This window comes from Phyllostomus hastatus, unplaced genomic scaffold (genome assembly GCF_019186645.2).
Source record: "Phyllostomus hastatus isolate PE091 unplaced genomic scaffold, TTU_PhHast_1.1 phas_contig_86, whole genome shotgun sequence".
NCBI lineage: Eukaryota > Metazoa > Chordata > Mammalia > Chiroptera > Phyllostomidae > Phyllostomus > Phyllostomus hastatus.
In genome coordinates, this window is record NW_025333977.1 from 1942155 (window position 1) to 1963006 (window position 20852).

The 20852-nt window shown below is 41.9% G+C and overlaps 1 protein-coding gene across 6 annotated transcripts in view; it reads left to right on the top strand.

Annotated features, from left to right (window-relative positions):
• The window catches only part of LOC123826747 (amyloid beta precursor protein), a 244818-nt gene that overhangs the window by 81590 nt on the left and 142376 nt on the right, over positions 1–20852 (top strand). For all 6 annotated transcript variants that reach the window (XM_045850790.1, XM_045850792.1, XM_045850793.1 and 3 more), the window contains exon 4: positions 19197–19309. In XM_045850790.1, the coding sequence (XP_045706746.1) occupies positions 19197–19309 (113 nt within the window). The remainder of the gene's footprint in view (positions 1–19196; positions 19310–20852) is intronic.

Consider the following 20852-nt stretch of genomic DNA (forward strand, 5'->3'; position numbering starts at 1 on the left):
GGGGCCCCTTCAACCTCTTATAAAAAATGGAATTCACTGACTTAACTTAGGCTCTTGCCATGAAACCCTAGTGCTCATTATATTTTAATTATGAACGACATTTTTTAAAAGTTACGTAAATAATATGTAAAATATGTGAGATATAAACTGAATGCCATCACAAATCATAGGAAATTTTTGACATATTTCTTTCCTAAGAAAGAAACTAAGAAATATGTTTGTGGACTAAAAAGTTTTCAGTTTTAGCCCTGGCTGGCGTAGCTCAGTGAATTGAGCGCGAGCTGTGAACCAAAGCATCGCAGGTTCGATTCCCAGTCAGGGCACATGCCTGGGTTGCAGGCCACGGCCCCCAGCAACTGCACATTGATGTTTCTCTCTCTCCCTCTGTCTCTCTTTCTCCCTCCCTTCCCTCTCTAAAAATAAATAAATAAAATCTTTTTTAAAAGTTTTCAGTTTTAATGGGATTTAGGTACAGCATGTCCTTATATCTTCAAATAATACTTACAAAAGTATAACTTTATTGTAAAGGGAAGAGTTCATTATATCAGGAGTCCTTGAAGTGAAATTAGGGGAATTAATTTTTCTCATGTATTTTAATACAACTTTAAAAAGTAATGTGATGTTTATTCGCCGTGCAAGAACTGACTGGAATGCGCTGAGGAGGAGAGTGTGCCTGTGGAAGCCGCATGACTGTGAGAAGTGACACAGAGATGACAGTGAATCTCTAGCCCGAGTTAAGATGTATTTCAGTTTCAGGATCCAAGTGTGTTATGAAATGCTCGGGGTTAGTGCCTGACGCAGAAAGCTCTCAGTATTTGTTTTACTGTAGAGTCTAGGGATAAATTCTGGGTTTGTTTGTTTTTTTTTTCTTTCTTATCACAGCAGTCACAGAGTGGCTTCATTACACTTTCCCTCTCTTTCACTTCCCTTGATAAATTTCAGCTCCTGCTTGTGACTGTCCCAGGAGTCTTTTTTTTCCCTCCTGTCATTGAGTCTCAAGCTTTAGCTTTGAAACCTAATGGTGAAGGGAAGTCCCAAGGCAACAGCTGTGCCTCGGTCTGGAGAGCGGCCAGGCCAGATTGGAGGGAGATGGGGAGGGGGTCAGGGGGAGGGGGCAGTCTCCAGGAAAACTCTGATGGACTTGCCTGTCCTGAGAGAGGCTTTCGAGTTCTGTTGCGGAGTTTGGGAAAGAGACAGGACTGACAGCTGCATCACAAATGAGAAAAGTTTTAAAGTGGGGCAAGGATTAACTTGAGAAAAAGAAACACTGAAAGTTAAAAAAGTTGTAAGATTAAAAAAAGGAAACGTCATATATTGGATAGTCATCATAGTCGTGGTGCCAATACTGTGTATCGAGACTGCACTGGATGGGTGGTGGGGAGGAAAGGGAAGAGATCAGATGGGAGATTTCACCTTCTGTAGTGGGGAGACTGTAAGGCGGACAAATAAGCGATAGCTATTTAAATGCAGAGTTTAGAAACGTGGGGATGTATAATACCAGAGACAACTAAATAAGATGGCAATGAATGATTTTTATTACCTCTTCTTGCCACAGAGAAATTTACCAGGTAGGTCTGTGGTGGAATAAGTTGAATATAAGGTTTCCAGGCATGTTTTTAATCTGGAAAATTTCTTTTAAAATTAGAAGTTGGGTTTGGCTGGGGTGAGGGGGCAATGGAGGGGAAATGCAGACAACTGTAATTGAACAATAAAATAATTTTTTAAAAAAGAAAAAAAAACGGGACAATATCCTAAAATTGGTGATCAAAAGCAGGAAAAGGTAGCATTATTTTAGAATCACTGCCTTATTTTTCTTATATTTTTATGAATTGTGAATTGCAACTTAATGATTAGTTTCTATACTAATTTCAACAGAGTTATCACCAGGACCTCCATATTATCCAGGCCATTGGGAGTTGGACAGGTCAGGTGAATGTTAATGAAGTCCAGTTCTAGTCAATGTAGAAAAAATTTTCCAGTCATTATCACTGCCCCAACGCTTTCTCACTTTTAATTTATAGCCTTAACTTGAACACATTAGGCTCTATTTCTCTCATTTGTCATAAAAGTTATGACAGATAATCAGTGTTTGAGTTGATACTTGTCAATGCTTATTTGAAATAATTAATATGTGATATTGTGATTTATACTAATAAAAGTATATATTTGGCCATTCAGCTTCCCCAAACCATTGGAATTTTCTAAGTGTTGAGCGTGATAAAAGTGTCTTTTATTAGGTTAATGAGGTGGCTTTTGAAAAGCACCTAAGGGTGGGGCTGGTTGTCCGTGGTGCCAAGCACTCACATGATCACAAGGTTGGAACTTTCCGTCTTACTCTCCAGCCTCCAAGGACAGGAGAGGGTCTTGAGATTGAATCAGTACCAACGGTCAATGATTTAATCTGCCATGCCTGTGGAATAAACCCTTTATTAAAAGCCCAAAAAGATCGAGTTTAGAAAAAAAAAGTTGCAAGTCAAATTGCTATTTAAAGAGATTTGTGGTTGTGGGGGGACTTCTGGGGAGGAGGAGTCTGACTTTAGTTGGGCAAAGCTCAGCGGTGATGTCGGAGAGCTGAGTTGTTTCTGCATTATCTATCAGCTTCACAGGATACTTGCTTTTCCTTGAGTAGAAGGTACGATCATACATCTACGAAGTTACCTTTCTATGTATTCTGCAGAATTCAGGGCAGAGTTTCACTGTTTTAGATGTGGAGGTTTGTCCTTTTGATCATTGTTCCTCTACAACATGCTTATCTTCTCGAATAATTTAGTGGTGGGTGTTTGTTCTGGGACCCAAATCAACATGATTAAAACCAGACTCCTCCTCCCCAGAAGTCCCCCCCAACCACAAATCTCTTTAAATTTCCAATCCTAATTAATAAAGCACTTTATCATCAGTTGGCATGAATGTTTTATGCCGGATGTGGGAATCTGTAAGAACAGGAGTTAGGGAGAGAGTAGTGTGAGCTGGAGTAAACAATAGAAGCTTCTGGAAGAGAGTGGGGCATGATATGGATTCTAAGACATATATAGAGAAAATGAAAAGATATGAATTAGAAAATGTATATGGGGAATTCCTAGGGACAGTGGTTTGTGTTGGTACTATTGGTACATAATGTTGGAAAATTAGAATAGAACCAAGATGGTTCATTAGTTAAATTTGGAATCGTATCAAATTCACATTTTTTATTTAAAAAGACATTACATTCACTGGGTTATTTCTTTCATGTGGTGTCCAGAAAAATAGCTGAACATTCAACATGGTTTTGTTTATCTTGCACATGTCATAAATACGCTGAAATCCCCTTTATGATACACACATACCTGTTTTCTTAGTCCTTGTTACAGTGTATATTCTATGCTTCAGGATAAATTCTTTCATTATTTCTGTTCTTTTAACAGATAATCCAGTGGGATTAGAGGAAACACTGCTTATGCTCTGGAGTAACATTTTCATAAACAATTAGTGACCTGGCAGTGTAGCTCCTTGTCATCTGTGAACTTCAATAGCAAACACATAAGGAGGTGGCAGGTGGGGAGAAGGGTTTACAATTAGAGGGCTTTGAGGGCCTGACGAGAAGAAAGAAGAATCAGAGGGCTGTGTGGGGAATAGACAGTACATGGTGCTGAGCACTAAGAAGGCATTCCGGCAGCACCTATAAATGTGGAAATAATTGTTTTTGTGTCTGAAATGGAAGTGCTATGAAAATTGGGACTTTCGTTTTATTCACTGAAATATCCCCCAAGCTTTGAGCCTGTTGGGGCACATAGTAGGTATTTCATAAGTGCAAATCAGATGAATGAATGGAGGCCTTCGCTGAACACCGTAAAAAAGAAGGGACATCAGAAGGAGAAATAGCATAACGACCAGGAGGGCAAAGTGTGTAAAGCAGCAATTTCACGTCCCTGAAAGAATCTCTGAGATTACGGTCACTGTGGTACACGTGTGCCGTATTGACCCACAAGGAAGGGCAGGTTTCATTTCTCAAGAAAGAAGTTACAGGAATCTCAGATTAGGAAGAAGCTCCACCTTTTCGGATCTAAATAAAAGCACATTGAACTCTTATTTGCAGGCAATAGGGTCTAACCTACCCTGCGTGTGTCTAGCTGAAATCCAGTATACACCAGTGGCATCTGTGTTTAGAGATAAAACATGTTCCTAGATTAGTGTATAATAGTTTCATTATCCTTAATTCTTATGATAAAGGATTGTTTTCGCAAACCCACTTTTAAATATTATTTGTAGTGGTAATGGAGTTTATAAGATTCTTTCAGGTTCATATGTTATACCTTAAGAGTTAGAGTAATATTTCTGTATGCTAACTGTTTATTCCTATATTTAAATGTCTTTATTAAATGACATGAGTGTGGTGTTTAGTACATGCTTGATGAGTAGATTTTAAGTACTCCCCTTCTAGACGCTTAAATCTTTTCGTGGTAGTAAATTTTGGGACAATCCTATTCATTCATTCATCCATTGCACACATTTTCAAGAATGTTACCCAGCTAGAGTTCCCTAAATCTTCCCCTTCAGTGGTAACTACTTTGCCAGAATATGGTACAGCCTTGTTTTGTCCTTAAAGGTTTGGCTGTCACTGGAGATCCCCTTCTTTGTTGCATGACATCTGTATCAGCTCCGTGTTGCTGGATTCCGGTGAGGTCATGTGACTTCTTCCTCTTCATTGGAAACTTAGTCTTAATTGCCAGCGAAAGCCTTAGGATATTCTAAATTCTCTCAGCATATTTTATATAATAGGCTCATGTCCAGTATGCCAAGACTTTATCCTATGTTTTGTCATTTAAATAATTTGAGTTTACTTTTTCCCTCACCTTTGTTCTCATTGGAAGATTTTCGGCAAAATTCTGAATTGAGTCTAAATTCATGGATACCAATGCTCATTTTTTTTTTCAGTACGTTCTGTGTCTTCATTGTATCTGATCTTTGTAGGTTGGTCTGTAGACCCTTTATTTCATATATCAGTAATTATTAGCCAACTCATACTTCCCTATTCATGGAGACCCAGGGCCCTCCTATAAGTCACCTGACCTTGCTATCCATGCCCTTAATTTCCGCTGCTACTCTCCCCACTCACAGCCGTGCCTCCTGATGTGGCTGACAGTCCGCCTTCTCTACTTTCTCTGTCTCACCTCCAACTCTCTGGGTCAGCTGTTATCAGGCGTCGATCTCTTCAGCTCCAGGGAGTGAGCCCCGAGCTGCCCTTCAGGCTGTCAGGTCCCTGGGGTTCCCCCCTACCTCCTCAGTGGTGTCTAAGCCTGTTGATCACTGCCTCCTCCTGATGCCGTAATCATGCTGCTGCTTCGTCTTTCTCTCTGCTGACTCTCACTTTCTTTCCTTGGCTCCTTTGTTTTGAAAGCCGCTCAAGAAATCCTAGTATTGGTGTTTTGTAGACGTCCTCCTGGGCCGTTCATTGTCTCACAATGCTCATACCTCCTGAGAAATCTCATGGGTGCAGTGCTTTCCCAAAGGCCTGGCTTGATGGTTCCTGAGTCATTCTCTCCAGGCCAGGCCTCCAGGTATTTACAGGTCATGAGACTCGATGTGACTCCCAGAGTATTGATAGTTAACCATAGCTTGGAAGGGTAAGAGCATGCAGAGTAGGCTAATAATGCACAGGGTTGGTTCCTGGTTCACGTGAGCATTTCATCTCAGATGTGTGCCAGTCTTCCTATCAATAAGTAGTCAATTTTAACGACACATGAGCAAAGGATATGTCTATCTCATTTTCCTCTGTTGGTTTATTGTATCATTTGTGATAAGAATCCGTTTTAGGCAAAGGATAAGATTGTTTTCAGCTTTTGTTAAGGTTTCCTGGGCCTTTGACTTCCATGCATAAGAATTAATTGGATTTAAATGAGCTCAGTGGAGAAACCCTGCTATTGATGCAGAAGTACACCGCATACTGGGACAGCGCCATAATCTAGGGCTTTGTTGCGTTGCTTCGCTTTTCCTGCCAGTTAAGGATAACTAGTATGCAAGAATAACATGAATCAGGCTTAAACCCCTAGGAGGTATTCATGTACGCGTTGAAAGAAATAAGGATAAGCAAGTAAGCATAATCCTCTCCTAAAATTTGACTTTAAAAAGCATGAAAATGCTTTTTAAAGTATAAACTTTCTTGCAAAACGCATGTTTTTATGCAGACAGGATCTCAGTGCTAGGATTAGCATCTTACAATGTAGGATCTATAACTAGCAGGAGATTTATACCTGGGATGAAGCAGATTAAATCACCTGAAAACAAAACATTGAAAACCATCCTAATATAGGAGAGTCAATGAAACATGCTTAAATGAGTAAAGTATGATCAGATAAGATGGTCTTAGTGTTACAGAACAACAGGGGCCAACGGGGGGCCTGGGGTGATATACTGTTACCTGAAAGGAACCCCCCAGGTTTGTTATGTCCGCTGCCTTATAAGAAAGACATTTCTCAATGCCAGAGATTCGTGAAAAGGAAAGGAAATGTTTATTTAATGCTTTACAGACTTAAAGTAGTGACCTAATGTCTTCATCAAAATCCCAAACTCCCTTAAAACACCCACAAACACCCACAGTCCTTCCTTCCCCCCTTTGCCCAGTCTGGGGTACCGTATCTCAGGAAAAGAAATAGAAGTCCTTGGCTCAAGCAGCCCCCAGTTCTTCCCAGTAATCCATCTCAGCTGGTAGGCCTCCCTCGGTTCCCAGCACCATCAGCTGTGTTGCCGGGATCTCTGCTAAGGTCACGTAGTGGTTCCCTCTCTTCAATGGCCGAGGGAGTCCCCACTCTGCCAAAACCGCGTGGTTCTCCCTCCAATGGCCACCAAGTCTGGGTTTAAAAACCCGCGCCAACCTTCCTCTGCAGCCCCATTTCTGACTCCTCCCACAACTGGCTACACGTGCCTGCACTCCCATATCCTTCTAGCTTTACTGAGCTGCCATTGTGAGTCTGGGCAGGCATGGCCCCATGTCATGGAGCCAGTCTTCTCCAAGCTCCCATGTAGGCCCTGTAACTCAGGGGACCTGCCCCCAGTTAGGTCTTGGTGGGGAAGTTACTTCCATTCCCCTGGCTCAGAACATGGCCACAGCTATTTAACATATCTATGTAACCAGTTAAAGGTTATAGATGTGTTAAATGACCACACCAGAGGTTAGCTGCAAAGCTGTTGCTATGCAAAACAGCTCTCAATGGCCCTGCTCCATGTGTCCCTTCCCCCAGCTCACACCTGTGGGGGAGGGGTGAGGACATCCTAATATTTCCTGCACACCCTGAGTTCCGGATGCCATTCCAAATCCTTATTTGGGGCCCCCTCTTAGCTGTACCCTGTAACATTAGCAAGTTCTCAGACATTCCAGCAAACATACCCTTGTTCAAGTCCGTGAATGCCCATTTGCACATGGGAACTGTTATCAAAGATGGACTTATTCGGTATGACAGGTGGCTCTTCCAGTCATCAGCCCTATTTGCCCAACAGGGTGGCCCCCTATATATGGTCTTAAAAGACACATTCTCTAAGGCCCTATATAAATAGCCAGTTACCCTGTTATAGAAGTTTAAAAGGGAAGGCTGTGAGATATCCAGACAGTTTGAACATCAACCAAAAATGAAACATCTGGAATTACTGTGTAATGGCATGAGTGTGAAGGATGTCATGTCAAGAGAGGGAACTGACCTCCGGCTCCTTGTAACTGGAAGAAAGGCAGACACGCCTTCCTCCCGGGTGACCTGGAGGTAAACTCTTCATCAGACCGTTAAATGGGTCACCTTCAGCTTACGCAATGGAGATCTCACGGCCTGTTAGCCTGATTGCATTATCAGAAGGTCTGGTTTTGGCCGGAAAATCACTGACACTTTTCTTAGAAGATTCTAATAGACGTTCTTACCAAACATCTGAAGTCTTTCCTTAGCATTTCCCCTAAACCACAACATTTCCGGGAATGAAGTCTGATTTTTTTTCTCTCATCTCTATTGAATTCATCTTTATAATTTTAAGTGGAAGACTGAAACTGTATTACTTGGAATGAGAGCCACTCTAGAATACTGCTTGTGATTATAAGCTTTAATCACACGACATTTCCTAGTTTATAAATGTTAAATCTGAAATGAGAGATTTCCTTCTTTGGACACTTTTTGTGTGCCGTCTGTGTGCTACAGGGCTGTACTTTGAAAAACTAGGGAAGGTTGAGTTGGAGTTAAGGCCCCAGCTTCTGCATGCTTGGAATGCTTGCCCTTCAAGCTCTTTGCTTCCTGGAGTGGCCAAGTGAGGGTGGAGTGTTCAGCAACTCTGGATTGTTGACCCAGGAGACGCTCAGGTAATGGAATGGGCTTTGGCAGAGTTCCAGGGCTTTTCTGGCTAAGGAGGGGCGGGAGAGGAGGGCGGGGCTGCCCTGTTCAGAGGGCTGGAACTCGTCTGAGGTTGTCTGAGGCCTAAATGCACCTTCCTTGGCCACCTTTGCTTTATTGCTTCCGAGAATTCTAAACTCCAGCATCCATAAATAGGCTGCGGCTGGGCGTGACACATTTAAATGGTTCTGCATCTAAACAAACACGTTCACTCTTTGCCTGGTGTGTAAAATTTGAATGGCACTTGTGCTTTGTTAGAAAGGAACAGACGTTTTCATTATAAAATCCAGTCGAGCAGAACAGGAGCAAAGTGAGCATAAATTTTCATTTACATCCATGACGGAAGATGCCGTGATAAAAGAAGACGACTGGGTTCGAGAGTGGCTGTGTTCTGTTCTAATGCGTGACACGGGGGACTTTGTCAACGCAGCCATTGTTTTTTAATATTTATTGAGGAAGGAAGGCTCTGATCGGTAGTCTCAAACTGTGCACATTTTTAATAGACTTTAGATTTTCTTGGGGTTTGTTTTAAGTTATCCTTAAACAGATTTCCGGTACCCCCTTTATTATCAAGTCCATTATTTATGTGTTATTATGTGGGCTTTCTGTTTCATTACTGCAGAGGTTCACAGTAATTTCTCAGCTTCTGCTTGTGAGAATCAGCTGGTACAGACAGCAGCTCCGCTGGGCCAGACCAAGACGCCGTCATAAGACACCGGATTGGAGAAATGGCATCAGAATTTTCCAGGGGAGAATCTTCTGCTACATAGTTTGTGAGATGCCTTTTGGAAGCCTTAGTGTAATTTCCTGCCCCAAGTCTCCTCCCTTAAAAGTCCAGAAATTCAATTATTTCAGCCCTCTCAGGAGTGATAACCCCTGGCTAATTGATTTACAATAATTAAACTAACCCTTGTTTACAAATCTGAGTGGCAGTTTCTGAGTCCACAGTGACAGAGGGAGAGAGTCTACCTCAGCTGGGATCCATCCCCATCGAACAGATTACGTGATTTCTGAAACACAGCTCAAAGTGGAGCTGTGTAATTCCTGAAACATTCTCATTGAAGAACTTAATGAATCGTGTATATTTATTACATTTTTTATTCTATTAGACATTGTGTCACTCTGCCTTAGGTAGTGTTGCAGGTACAATGACAGAACTCTGATTTTTTCCCGTGTTTTAACAAAGCCTCAGGGAATCTAGGCCTTGTTTACTTAGGATATCAGAGTAAAAGGTTGTACTCAATTTCAAATACCATATTGAAATTATTTCCTGGCTAACTCTTTTGTTACATGTCATGATCATTTTTTTTTCATTCTGTTTATCTACTTCCCTTTGTTCTGCATAATTTGGCATCTTGTAGGATATTATCTTTTTCTTCTGAGAAGATTTGAGTTGGAAAAAACCCCGAAATATAGAACATTTATCCTTCTGATCGTTCAGAGTTAATGTCATCATCTCCTAAATCTAGAGAGTTCAAGTCCAGGCTCTATGCAGGAGACCCCAGAGGGACACTTCATAGGCTCCCCAGGAGCACAGCGTGGCTGCTGGGCCTGAGGAGAGAAGTTGGCTGGAACAACTGAGTCTGGGCACCACGAGCAGGGGGATGGTGGCTGGTCACAAGCACAGGTGATGCATGTACGCGCTAAGGGTCCTGCACTAGATGGGCAGGAAGTTGGAATGCGGGCAGTGACACCTCCTCTGTTAACCATAGCCAGTGATGAAGAGTCCAGGGACATGGTCAAGATGAGGAGTGGCAGGAGAAGAGATGAGTGGGAGGAGAAGTAGAGGGAATAGTTTGTGCTCAGGAAGTGGTCTCCTGGAGTTCAGAATTTCAGAACATTTCTACGTGTGGCATGATCTGAGGAATAGCCTCAGGAGTGGGGATTGTTTCAGTGGAATAGAGGCATAACCTGTGGGGGTAGGGACACGAATTAGTGATACATATTCATAGAAGCATAGCACAGTGGGAAAAGGGGACCTGGGTTTTACATACACGTCGAATTTGTTCACAGGTGCCACCATTTGGGTTGGGCGCCCTCAACATGTTGAATATTGGTTCTTTTCCTTCTCTTGCTTCTGCATAAGATAGATTATGACCCACTGAGGAATTGCTTATTGTTCTTTGGGTGCATTCCAGAATGTGATGGTCAGTTGGCACTTGATTTTAATCTATTACATTTGCTAAAAACAGTACCTTCTTAAGTGGGTGACCAGCAAAGGAATGGAAATCAATGGTAAGGTCAACGTGGAGGGTAGAGTCGACCATTAAATCCTTAGGCGTGGGTGATATATCTGAGTGAGAAAGTGAGATCAAAAAGTAGGGGACAGTCTTACTTTATAATCAAAATTATTAAAAGATGAGTCAGTGAGAGGGTACGCACAATTTGTTTAAAATAGAAAATGGGAAAACAAGCGCTATGTCTGTTCATGGAAAGTTAGAGGAAAAGGCTGAATTTAAGGCAGAAAATAATACGGTAGAGCGGACAGTGAACTTGAGGGCTGACAAGAGACTAAGGTGTTTTTATTGCTATTGACCTTGAAAGAAGAGTTGCAGAAGATTGCTGGCGCAGGGTCAGATGGCACTGGGTTGGAAAGAACAGTCAGGGTTTTGGAAATGAAGGTCTGCGAGTCTTCGGAGAAGTTCATCTGGGAAAGTGCTTCTTCCTGTCTTGATTATAGCCTACCTCACACGTGGCTTTCTGAATATGGCGTGTGGAAAAAACATGCTGTGTATTTTTACCTCTCTGTGTAATTTAAGGTTTTGGTAATAACTGGTGGTTCTCTTGCCTCACTGCATCAGCCTGATTGGTATTTTGTTAGCAATTATGTGGCTTTTTAAAAGCCCCATATATAACCCTAATTAATTGCATCTTTCAAATCGATCAAGCTATGAATTTCTTAATAAGTCAGAAGGAAAGGAAGTAGTAGAAGAATGCAGCCAGTGAGGATACTTGTAAAAGTGGAGAATTTAAGATGGCATCCCTATAATTCTGCCTTTCGGCTTTTCTCTCAGAATGTAGAAGACTGAGCTAGGCTAAAGATAAGAAGGTTTAGATGTACAGGGAACCTTATTTGCATTTCTACATCTGAATTAATTACACACTTGTAAATACAAATTATAATATGAGCATGGCAGTAAGAGAAATGAGGGAAGAGGGACAACGTGCTGATAGTTAGGGTTAATGGTAGTAACATTAAATTCTAGTGATTTCCTTCCCAGTGGTCAAAATGCATGGTATTCCGATAGCATGGAGAACTGGGCATACATTCTTCCCAGTGAATTCAAGCTTACTGTTTATTTCTCAGTTTAAGCCAGTATCTTTATATTCAAATTTCCCCCATCACCTCAACTTGTCCACATTCTACTCATCACTCCTTGAAAGGTATTCCCAATATCTAAAATTCGCCCCAACACTAGTGTAATGGGCAACCGCCGTGTTGAGCTCCTGTGCTTTGTTCCTTTGTTTCCCGTATAAGGTAGCTAGACCTAACTTCCACATTTAGCTTCTGTAACCTCGCTTCCCCACGTAGGTAGGAAGCCCGGGGCTATTTAAACCCCGGAAGGTCAGAGTTTGGGGCTCAGAATTTGGGGTTTCTCCTCGGAGCCCCCTCGAGTAATAAAGGATCGTGCTCTGCCGTCTCTCCCGTGTGTGAGTTATTTTCTGCAACACTAGTACAGCCCAGTGGCAGCCACCTGCTGGCCCCATGTGCCCTTGAGACATGCTGGTGCAGACCAACCTGTGCTGTGCGTGTAAAGTGCACGCCAGACGCTGAAGAGTTAGTCTGGCGGAAGAGGGTGCTGATGTAGACTGTCTCAGTCATAATTTTTTATATTGATTGAACGTTGAAATGCTAGTATTTAGGACATACTGGTTTCAATAAAATATATTACTAAAATTAATTTTACCCTTTTTTTTTTACTTTTTTAACGTGGCTAACTGGAATTTAAAACTACATAGCCTGCATTTTATTTCTGTTGGATTGTGCGGCTCGGTGCTCCCCTTAGGTTGGTGCAGGGTTATGTCTCGGTCTTTCGTATGCTTCGTGGGACTGGGTGCAGTGATATTCAGCAAAACTGAATGGTAGCAGAGATGCTCTCTCAAAATTAAACCAAACTGTCTTCAGTTTCCATTTGTATTCTTGCCCCTCATCCTATTTGAATCTCCTTGGCCAGGAGGCACTGTTACCAGCCTCTCTTTTTCATATAAGGAAATCACTGCATTTTCCCGATCATTCATTATGTTGTTTTCTCCTCTCCGGCTTCAAACATAGAACTCTTTCTATTGTACCTTATTTTGTGTCTTCTATGATTAAAGAAACAAAAGGTGAAACAGGAGCAACATATGTTAAAAAGTACCCAATTCTTGAGGTGGTGCCAAAGTGACAAATCCGTTGGGACAGTGCTCACAGGCATATGGTGGAGAGGCTTGAAAGGATAGACTGTGCAAAATGCTTAGGTTGGTCAAGTTCACGAAGACAGAGTGGAGTGAGTGCTGGTGGCCAGAGGGTGGGGGCGGAGGGAGGGGACTGGGGACCCGTTGTTAATGGGTTTAGAGTTTCTGTTTTGCAAGATGAAAAGAGCAGATGGTACAACAATGTGAATGTACTTACCACGACCCAACTGTATGTACATTTTAAACAACCGTTAAGATGGTAGATTTTATGTCATGTGTACTTTACCATGATTAAAAGAAAAAGACAAGCCATCTAAAAAGTGTTTCATAATGCAATCACCTGTAACTTAAAAAAAAAAAAAAAAAAACCTTAGTAGTAAGATCAGTTATAATGAATGATCTTAAGTAGACCCTGGCTACCTGAAGGAACAGTTGAATGGAGTCACTTGGGAGCTTGTTAGAAAGGCTGAATCAGTCCCACCGTATACGTGTCCAATCAGAGACTGCGTTCTAACAAGATCCCTAGGTGATTCGGGTGCAAGTTAAAGCGCCAGAAGCCCTGCTCGAACCATCATTTCTCAAAGTGTGGTCCATGAGCCACCTGAATCGGAATCCCCCTGGGGAGCTCCATTTTCGGGCCCTCCCAGCACACCGAGATGAGGACCAGATGCTGGGGCTGGAGGGAGGCTGCTCTCTGGGCTGATCAAGCATCTCGTGTGACTCTGAAGCATGTTAGGGTTTGAGAAGCCCATGCATGACCTGGAAAGATTTAACCACCCTTATTTTTGTAACTCCATCTTTTAACTGATCTTGGAATCATTACAAAGATGAATAGCAAAGAGTGTCCATTATTGATAAAATCAAGAATATGAGTAATAATTGATGCAATAAGGAAGAAAAAGCACCTGGAATTTAACCAACCTTGAGTTGTGTGGTGAGGAGGCCAAGCGGCAGATTCTGTGGAATGGTGGACCCTTTCCTGGGGCAGTGAGCATTACAACAGTGTCAGCCTGGTTTTGTGGGCCCTGCAGAAACCCTTTCGGGCCCGGGAGCCCTCATGAGTGAAAGGGAATTGAATTCTGCGTCGGTTCTGTTTACATTGCTGAGGCAAGGTTAAACTTGAGAAGCAAAAAATTCCCTTTACTATTAATGGATATGTGATTATTCTGAAATTCTTGAAGTTTCTAAAAGACTTTAAATGCTACGTATCACACATGTTATAGAGTAAGAGAAGATTTGCCAAAAAAATCTAAAACCAGGGTTTGAGTAGTTATTATTGACGCCAGGAAGAGAAACCCTGATCAGTTAAGATCTTTTTAACTTGAGTTCTTTTCAGCTATGGTAATTTTATGGGCATTTTTTTGAAGGCCAGGATGTTGATGGAGAACCAAAGAGGTATTGTAACCGGAAGACACCGGCATTCGGGCTGAAGACACCAGCATTCAGCTGCCTGTCACTACCAAATCCAATAAGCAGTGACAGTGATTGAATCTTTTATAGGCGCTTTATTCAGATGGCCCGCTATCCGAGAAGATGGCGGGTTCATACCCTAACAAACCATCTTCCTCTTTCTTTCCCAGCCAGATCTTTTATAAGGGGGTTGGGGGAGGGCAAACAGGGTGTCAGCGAAAGCCTTTGAAATTCAACAGTTGTCTCCAAGGGGGGAAGGGTGGTGGCTTGCTTCTTCCTGGTACAGATGTCTCCAGGAGGTCAGCTGCTTATTCTCAGGCGCCAGGATGGGCCTTATCTGTAGTTACTGAAACAAAACTTAACATACACATTACTTGCTAGATTTATGACTATTTACCTTAAGCTAAATTTTCCCAAGTCTTAAGCCCCTATCAGTATGTCCCTATTATACTGAGATTTTATGTGGAAGCTTCAAAAATTTTTAAAGTAGACTTAATGTTTTTTAAGTTTTAAGATTTAAGTTTGCAAAAGAAAAAAAACGGAGAGGATAGTCCAGAGAGTTTTTATATACTACCCACCGAGTTTCCCATTATTAATGTCTTACCTTAATACGGATGGTTTGAAAGGAAGACCACAAAGATAAAATGTCCTTTATATCATCTATCAAGGGCATGTATTATCAATGTGATACGTCATTGTTGATGTTGACCTTGATCACCTGGGTTGGGGTAGTGTTTGTCAGGTTTCTCCTCTGTAAAGTTACACTTCTTACCCATGGCCTGCTGTAGTCTCTGGAAGGTAGTCAGTCCGATGGCTAGCCCACAGTCCCGGAGTGGAGAGGTGAGCTCCACCTCTTCATGGACAGAGAGTCTGCATAAATAATTTGGAATTCTTCTGCAAAGGAGATTTGTCTCTTTCTCGCCAGTTATTCACTCAGTCAGTGATTTGAATTCATGAATTGTTTTTTACTTTCTTTTTAGAGAGAGGGGAGGGGAAGGAGAAAGAGAGGAAGAGAAACATCATGTGTAGTTGCCTCTCACATGGCCCCCACTAGGGACCTGGCCCACAACCCAGGCATGTGCCCTGACTGGGAATCGAACTAGCAGCCCTTTGGTTTGCAGCCTGCACTCAATCCACTGAGCTACATACACCAGCCAGGGCTCATAAATATTTTTTTATGCTTTGAGTTATAATCTGATATTACTTTATGTATATTATTGCTCAAATTAATACCTATGTGTGTATCAATTAGTTTATCCACTAGGATTAAATTATCCACTGGGTGCCAAATTTTCTGGTGTGTGGCATAAACAGGAACATGATTTTTCATTATGATACTTACATTATTTTCATTTGTTTTACTTGAATTCTGTTAAGAATTTGCTATACAGAAAGATCACCCAAATCAACAGACGGTTTGTTTCAGAAATAAAAGTGTTGGCCCTGGCTGGCATAGCTCAGTGGATTGAGTGCGGGCTGGGAACCAAAGTGTCCCAGGTTCGATTCCCAGCCAGGGTACATTCCTGGGTTGCAGGCCAGAACCCCCAGCAACCACACATTGATGTTTCTCTCTCTCTCTCTCTCTCTATCTCCCTTCCTTCCCTCTCTAAAAATAAAAAGAATAAAATCTTTAAAAAAAAAAGAAATAAAAGTGTGCATGGCTCTGCATGGAAGAGTACATATCATTGTTTTTTTTTATATTAAAAAAACTATTTTCAGAGCATTTTAGTTTCACAGAAAAATTGAGTGGAAAATACGGAGGTCTTATCTATTTCCTGTCATATCATAGATTTTTAAGAATAGTTCTGTTAGAATTAAAAAGCGAGAAAACAAACCATGTTAAACTAAGTGTGAGGAAAGGCTCATTATAATTTTACCACTCTTTAATTCTTTATTATAATTTTAAAACACACGTTTGCATTTTAATTGCTTGAAAATGTTGATGTGTAGCATTCCAGTATGTTTCATCCATTTCGAAGATACCATAAATCAGACAGGGCCGTGAAACCACAGTGTCGTTCAGAATTTTGTTTTAATGTTAGAGTACAACGAGTTTCCTAGTTTGACATTAATCCTGAGGGCTTATTGAATAACCAGCATTAATCTTTTAAAAAGCAATCTCGTGTTGGGCGACATATATGCCTTGGCTGTGCCCAACACGAGAGATCTAGGAGCGTATTTACAATATTAAACGAAATGCCATTTTGCAAATTAAAAAATTCAAATATCCTTTTATAAATTAATGCAATATATCTTCTTTTGGTGCACAGTAGATTTCACCGAGGTAAATACCTTTCAGTGACTTTGGCTTTGCATTAGAAATAGCCAGTTCTTAGCAGACTGGCCTAAGGGCAAGTAAAACAAGACAAAGACACAGTTTTTGCCAGGAGACTCTTCCAGCCCGAGGCTGAGAGTATCTGATATCTGCTCCTGGTTGACTCATGCACCAATTCAATAGCCTTGGGCTGGGTATGCAATCTTTATAGTAATTACTTATAAAATAGAAAAACGTCACTTAATATTTCCAACATGTGTAAGTATGGCAATCGGTTTGACTGACCTGAGCTACTCACCCAGGCAGGCATCTTCAGGCCCTGGGTCGCTTCTTTCTTCTCGTGGCCTGAAAAATGGGGGTGCCTCGGGCGTTCTTGGTGACAGCTTCAGTTGATTGCCAGTCCTGAGAAACGGTGAGGAGCCCACCTGGGGAGAGTGGGTGGGCTTTGGAGGAGATCGTGTTTATTTTCTGTTCTCCATCTTATCTAAGTTGTAGGTGTTTTGTTTTCTTGCTTTCGATATTTTATAGTATTCCACGTAAAAGGAAAAGACAAATGGGACACCACTTGCATTATTCTGTATTTCCTTAGAATTTTTATCTTAATGTTTCTCTCTGGGTCCCTTGGTCTTCATGTCCTCGGGGTGGGTGTCCTCAGACACATTTCTCGGCAGGCACTTCTCACCTGGGAAGTGGGGTTTGTATTATACGAGGCTCATCACACAGCCGTTGTGGAGCTGAGATGCAGTGATGCGCGTGGAGCATCCGCCGCCGTCCCCACCACACGGCACCCTGCAGTCCCCGGGGCACTGTGTCTCCTGATGCTCTGTAACTCACCCATGCTACATGCCTCATCGGCTGTCTTAGCGATTTAAGGAACAATGACAAGATGAGAGGTTCTTCGTCCCAGTGATGTGCTTAGATTTTTATCTAAGTATTATTTCTAAAGTAAGTACTTAAATATCATGAGACATCTTGTATGTGTCAGCTAAACACAGACTAAAGTTTAAAATGCTTTTATGGGAAGAGAGCTTTAAAGAACCCCGTTATATGAAGTAGCTGAAAAGGTTCTGTCTTCTCCATCTTAGGGCCTTTCTCGCTTTTTGTTGCATTTCAGAAAATTTCGTGTAGCATCTTATGAAAAAAAAAAAAAACCATTCTTACCTGTGCGAGTGAGTGAACAGTTTGTATTCTCGGCTTGTGTGGAGTCTCTGGTTGAAATCTGATCTCGTGGGTCCTGCCTGAAGGTTGGCAGTGCCCTGCTCAGCGGTCACCCTGCCCTCATCCTGCCACTCACTAGTCCATTCTCCACTGAAGTAAAACGTTTGTCCGGAAGACAAACTCGATCATGCCATTCGTGTTTCAGATTCCTTTGGGCCTCTGTTGTGTACAAAATGGTATCCAAACTCTCATACTCTAAAACACACTTCTCAGTCTCATTTCCTTCTGGACTCGCTCTCCTGCTTGCCTCACGCTCCAGCCACAGTGGACGTCTGCCTCTTCTGCAAACGCACTTCGTCCTTTCTTCATTCTCTCTGTGCACAGGAGGTCCCCTCGTTTTAAAGTGCCTTTTGCCTGACATCCATCCATCCATCCACCCCCTCACCCACCCTCCCAACCAGGTCATGTTTGCTAAACCTGGGTCAGAGACTAGGAGTAGAATGTTAAACAAGGCGGACACGACTGTCCTGACACCTTGGAATTTCATTCATTCCCCACATGGCATACTCCTGCTCATCCATTCAGACTCTGCTTTGGGGTTTGTCCCTGTGCACCCAAGCAGGTTTGTTCACTCTGCTGGCCCAGCGCTTTCCTTCATTTCTGTTACAGCTTTTAACCTCTTCATTCATGAAGATACTTATTGCCTACTGTGTGCAGAATCTATGCAAAAAGTTAGGCATACACTAGTGAACAAGACAAATAAAAATGTAGCTCACAGAATGCATGTTATATTGTAGTTGTTCAACTTTCACATGTAGTTGTTAACCCTCACATGAATGGGACTTCTTATAGGACTTCATGTGATACCTTTGTATCTGCAGTACCAGCAATGCTCACAATAGTTTGCATGATACACATTTTCTTTACAAATACAGCAAAAGTTGAAGTAGTTTATATAATTTAATTGAATTAAACTCCATGTATGTGTGTGTGTGTGTGATTACATATATAAACATATACTACACATGTGCATATATAGGTTTTCTTTAGGAAGTAGACAAATGTTAAATTTAATTTTTTTTTATTTCTTAAAAGATTTTATTTATTTATTTTTATTTGTTTATTTTTGTTCAAGTACAGTTGTCTCCATTTTCTCTCCACCCCACCCATCCCCACCCCCCACCCTCAATCCTTTCCTGCTTTGGCTTTGTGCATGTGCTAGCTCTACAAATAGATTAAAGTGTCTAAGGAGGAGGGGTGGGCAAGTACTCAGAGTGATTCTGCTCCAATGGTTGCCTAGACAATGTCAACTGCAATCGAATGGCTGCTCTTCTGTGATTAACTTTAAACTCAGGGATTCCTATTCATTAAAAGATTTTACCTAAAATGCGTAGGGAGTACTTTAACCATGAGGGGTGAGGTGGCAAAGAACTGGGCTGCTGAGGACACAGGACTCCACATTCGAAAGGCGCCAGCTTCCCTGGGTTGATTATTTCATCATTCAAACACCCGATTGACTTCTCCGACTCCTCCTAGCCCATCCTTTCTTGACACCGTCTCTGTGATAAGGACACTGTGATGCGCACAGAATGACATGAGGCTGTTTTCTTCGCTTGCAGTTGGCGAGTTTGTGAGTGACGCCCTCCTCGTTCCCGACAAGTGCAAATTCCTGCACCAGGAGAGGATGGACATCTGCGAAACCCACCTTCACTGGCACACCGTCGCCAAAGAGGTACCAGTCCGTGCCTTCTTTCTCTTTTAAAGCAACGACATTTCAGGGGGTATTTCAAGGTGACTGCTGTGTTGATGAATAAGTTCTTTTTTTGGTATTATAAAATAAGTCCTATCCGTGAGTATTTGTAAAGAGTCAAAAACAGGGCCTGTTTAGATTTATTATGTATCCATGCCATATTTTATAAATTAAAAACTCTACTCATATATTCTCTAGAGTGCAAAATGCACCTTTTCTTCACATTGGTTTTGTTTACCTGTTGTTTCCTTTGTCACATACAAAGTTGTCATGATTTAACCGTGTTTTCTATTACTTAACTGGGGTGTATGGCAGTAGAAACAGGAAGTAGCTTGTCCAGTACCAACATGAAACCCAGTGAGCATTCAGGTCCTAAGTTAAGCATCCCAGGTCTGTGTTCACCGTGCCCAGTCACCACCTTCATTTTCCCAGAGCCGGTGAGTGCGGGGCATCAGCTTAGCCTTGGCTAACTCCTGCGTATGGCAAAACTGATTAAAGACATGCGACCGTTAGCATAAATGTCATTTTTCGATCTTATACCCTTCAAAATGTCTTTTCCTTTGGATACATTATGAAGTTTTTCTAATAAATGTATGCAAGTACGTTGGGTGTGTGTATGTGTGTGTGTGTGTGTGTGTGTGTGGTCTTATCAGCCCCCTAGAATGAGGCTCCTTAATCCAGCACAGTGGGGCTGAAATGGGGGCAGTTTGGCCCCCGTCCCTCCTCAGGACCGCGTGCCGGTGGAGGCATCTTTGGCTGTCGCAGCAGGAAGGAGCACTACTGCTGCTGCAGCTGGTGGTGCTCAGAGGCCAGAGTCTGCCGAACACTCACCCGTGACCAGGACAGCGTCTTCTCCCTCTTCCACTCCCCGCCTCCCCCAAAATTGTCTGGTCCCAAGTTTCGGTGATCCTGAGCTTGATAAACCCTGACCTCCCTCCGTTTAGCCATTGGGTCATACATACATAGCCTTAAGGCTGTTCAGCGAAAAACACCACTTAGGATTGAGCATTAATTTTGTCTTTAATAAAATCATGTGTTCTCATTTACTACAGGACAAAATTTTCTCTGTACAAAAATATGTTTGGGGGCTTGTTGATCTTCAGAAAACAAACCAGACAATTTTAAAGCCCTGCTATCCATCTGATAACCTCGTTTTTCATTTCTCCTTGAATTTTCACAAACTTTTTTGTTGCTATGAAATGAAAATTACCTAATTCCCATGAGGTCAAAATGCACTCTGATATTTTCATTATTTGCCTACCTACGCATGTTGAAATATTAGTCTTTCCTCTGTTATCAGTGGATGCCTTCAAAGCTTTGTGTTACTCTGGATTTGTGCAAATTTAGCAAATGCCAGAAAAGCAAAAAGACCCCGAAAGAGAAATGTCTCAGTGGCTGTATTTTCTGGCTTATAGCAAAGAGTTAATTTTTTCTCTTCCCAAGATTGTTATTCTGGACATGAGCCAAGAGTTAGAATTTCTACACTAAGATTTAAGTGAGTGGAACTTCCATCTGTAAGAAGTTG